This window comes from Halyomorpha halys, unplaced genomic scaffold (genome assembly GCF_000696795.3).
Source record: "Halyomorpha halys isolate HHAL.00 unplaced genomic scaffold, Hhal_1.1 Scaffold8.1, whole genome shotgun sequence".
Taxonomy (NCBI): Eukaryota; Metazoa; Arthropoda; class Insecta; order Hemiptera; family Pentatomidae; genus Halyomorpha; species Halyomorpha halys.
In genome coordinates this window covers 1,384,005-1,386,174 of record NW_027111933.1, presented here as the reverse complement: position 1 = coordinate 1,386,174, position 2,170 = coordinate 1,384,005, and the positions used below count along the sequence as shown (strand labels likewise).

The 2,170-nt window shown below is 27.1% G+C and overlaps 1 protein-coding gene across 1 annotated transcript in view; it reads left to right on the top strand.

Annotated features, from left to right (window-relative positions):
* LOC106677647 (cilia- and flagella-associated protein 91) overlaps window positions 1-1,251 on the top strand; it is a gene marked incomplete at its 3' end in the record, with an annotated part of 36,134 nt that extends 34,883 nt beyond the window's left edge. Inside the window, 1 exon segment of the mRNA XM_014415697.3 lies at window positions 1,103-1,251. Coding sequence (XP_014271183.3) covers window positions 1,103-1,251 — 149 coding nt within the window.
* Between the last annotated feature and the right edge of the window lie 919 nt (window positions 1,252-2,170).

The window sequence follows — 2,170 nt, the reverse complement described above, 5'->3', positions numbered from 1 at the left end:
TATATATATTGAGTGAGTTTTGTATTATTTCATGCTTGAAAAAAGCCCGGGTGGGACTGAGACTTGATCTGACAACCTTTGTGTTGGTAGACTGCTGCGGTGCCACGCTGCTACCACTGCCCCCTTTTTATATAACTTTTACATTTTACAGTCCTACCTTAGTTTACTTTATATTTCATGTCATCTTGTACTCAAATTGGCGCTTAGTTAATAGTTTTTTTACTATCTGAGTTACTTTATTTATATTTATTTCACACGGTTTATCAAGGATCTTCTAAAAAAAATTTTTAATTCCTTATTTATAGTGTGTATAAATTATTACTCCTAACATTTGTTTTTATTTATTTAAACTGTATTTGTATTTTAAATAAAATTACTTAGAATTGGATTATTATCATCAGTATTCATCCTGCAATTTTCAATTGAAGCTTTGGGAACAAAATTATTTATGAATAACAAGTAAGGAAAAAACTGAAATAGATTATATATAATTTTTTCAATTTCTTGAGACTGGTATTTATTTATTAAATAAATCAAATGGTATCCTTGTATACAATAGACTATAGTCTCAACACTCTTTCTTATATCAACAGTCCAACGTTTCGGCCAATTCGTCCACCTCAAGGACCATCTTAATTATAAATTTACACCTCACATCGAAATTTAAAAATGTTTTACAGGCTATTCTGCCCAGGTCATTAATTACAAGTCAAAATCACCCTATTTTTTTACAACTTTATTAATATTTAAAACTTTTGATTTTAGATTATCTATACCACCAACTATCATATATGATTGAGTGTTGAAATTTACAGAGATACCATTTGATTTATTTAAGAAATCGATTATTTTAAAAATAATAAATAATAGATAAATTTATGTATTTTAATGTATTTCCTTTTCTGTTTTTATAAATTTTAATAGATTTCCTTTCTGGTTTTATATGTTATATATGTATATATATTTTAATATATTTCCTTTGTGATTTTGTAAACTTTCCGTTGTGGTTTATTAGGTGCAGGATAAAACCAAAATATTTTCATTATGATCAATTTTGGTTGAAATTTAAAAAATAACACGATATTTCTTTTTTTCATTACAGAGTATTTGATCTGTTTGATTCCCTACAGAAAGGAAAGGAATCAGTCGCGGACGTATCTAAAGATGAAGAAGTTGAGATAAATCTGCATATGACAGATATAATTGAAGGTACCGGTCCTAGTATGGAAAGGCTTCCATTAATCCCAGAAGGTGAGCCATATTTTCATCTTATATTATTTACTAGTAGTGCTATGTGATTTCTCCCTTATTAAATGTGGATTATTCACTCTTGTTTCGTACACACTATGAATACATGACCAAATGCATCTGAAATTTATGTGAAAATCTTCATACAAACTTACTAAAACTTTTTGTACCATATTCCTGTTATTTCCTTTGTCACACTTAAAAAATAATTCTTTATTTAACTTTGCCAGGAACACCTTGGCTCCACTTACCTAATATCTGTGTAAAAGTACTGTCTTTCAAAATTACAGTATTTAATAGTCCTCTCACACTATGTTTGAGTTTAATGCTTAGTAAGAAAATTTTAATAGATTTTGGAAAAAATCAGAGTTAATTCTACCTTCACAATTATATACTTTCTGTATTATTGAATTATGATTAATATTCAGTTTTACTAACCTCTACCCATATTTATACTGGTCTGGGAAGATTCATCTATAAGATTGAAAAAGGTATAAGCTGAGCTATATATTAACATATATAATTTTCAAACTTTCCTTAAAATTTCAAAATCATTCACAAATAAAATATAGATATTTCAATTAAGTAGTCTTAGAATATGGTTACCGTAATTAATATCTTATTGATATTAATAAGAAATATCAATATCAATATGGAATATTGACATAAAATTTAGACATTGTTAATTGTTCTGAAGGTAAGGTGTTTGTTTATATAAAAGGTATGGATAGTTCATTGATACTCATTGTTATAATAGATGATTGATACACTCAAAGCCTTCTCTATGAGCTATATATTTAATATTGCACCTACTGAGATTTTCTTGATTATTTTTGTTCTTTATAATTTGGCATTTGTAATATTTAGTAGAAGTTTCCCTGCATTTTGTTGCTAAAGCTATGGTACCTTATAATGCAAAAAA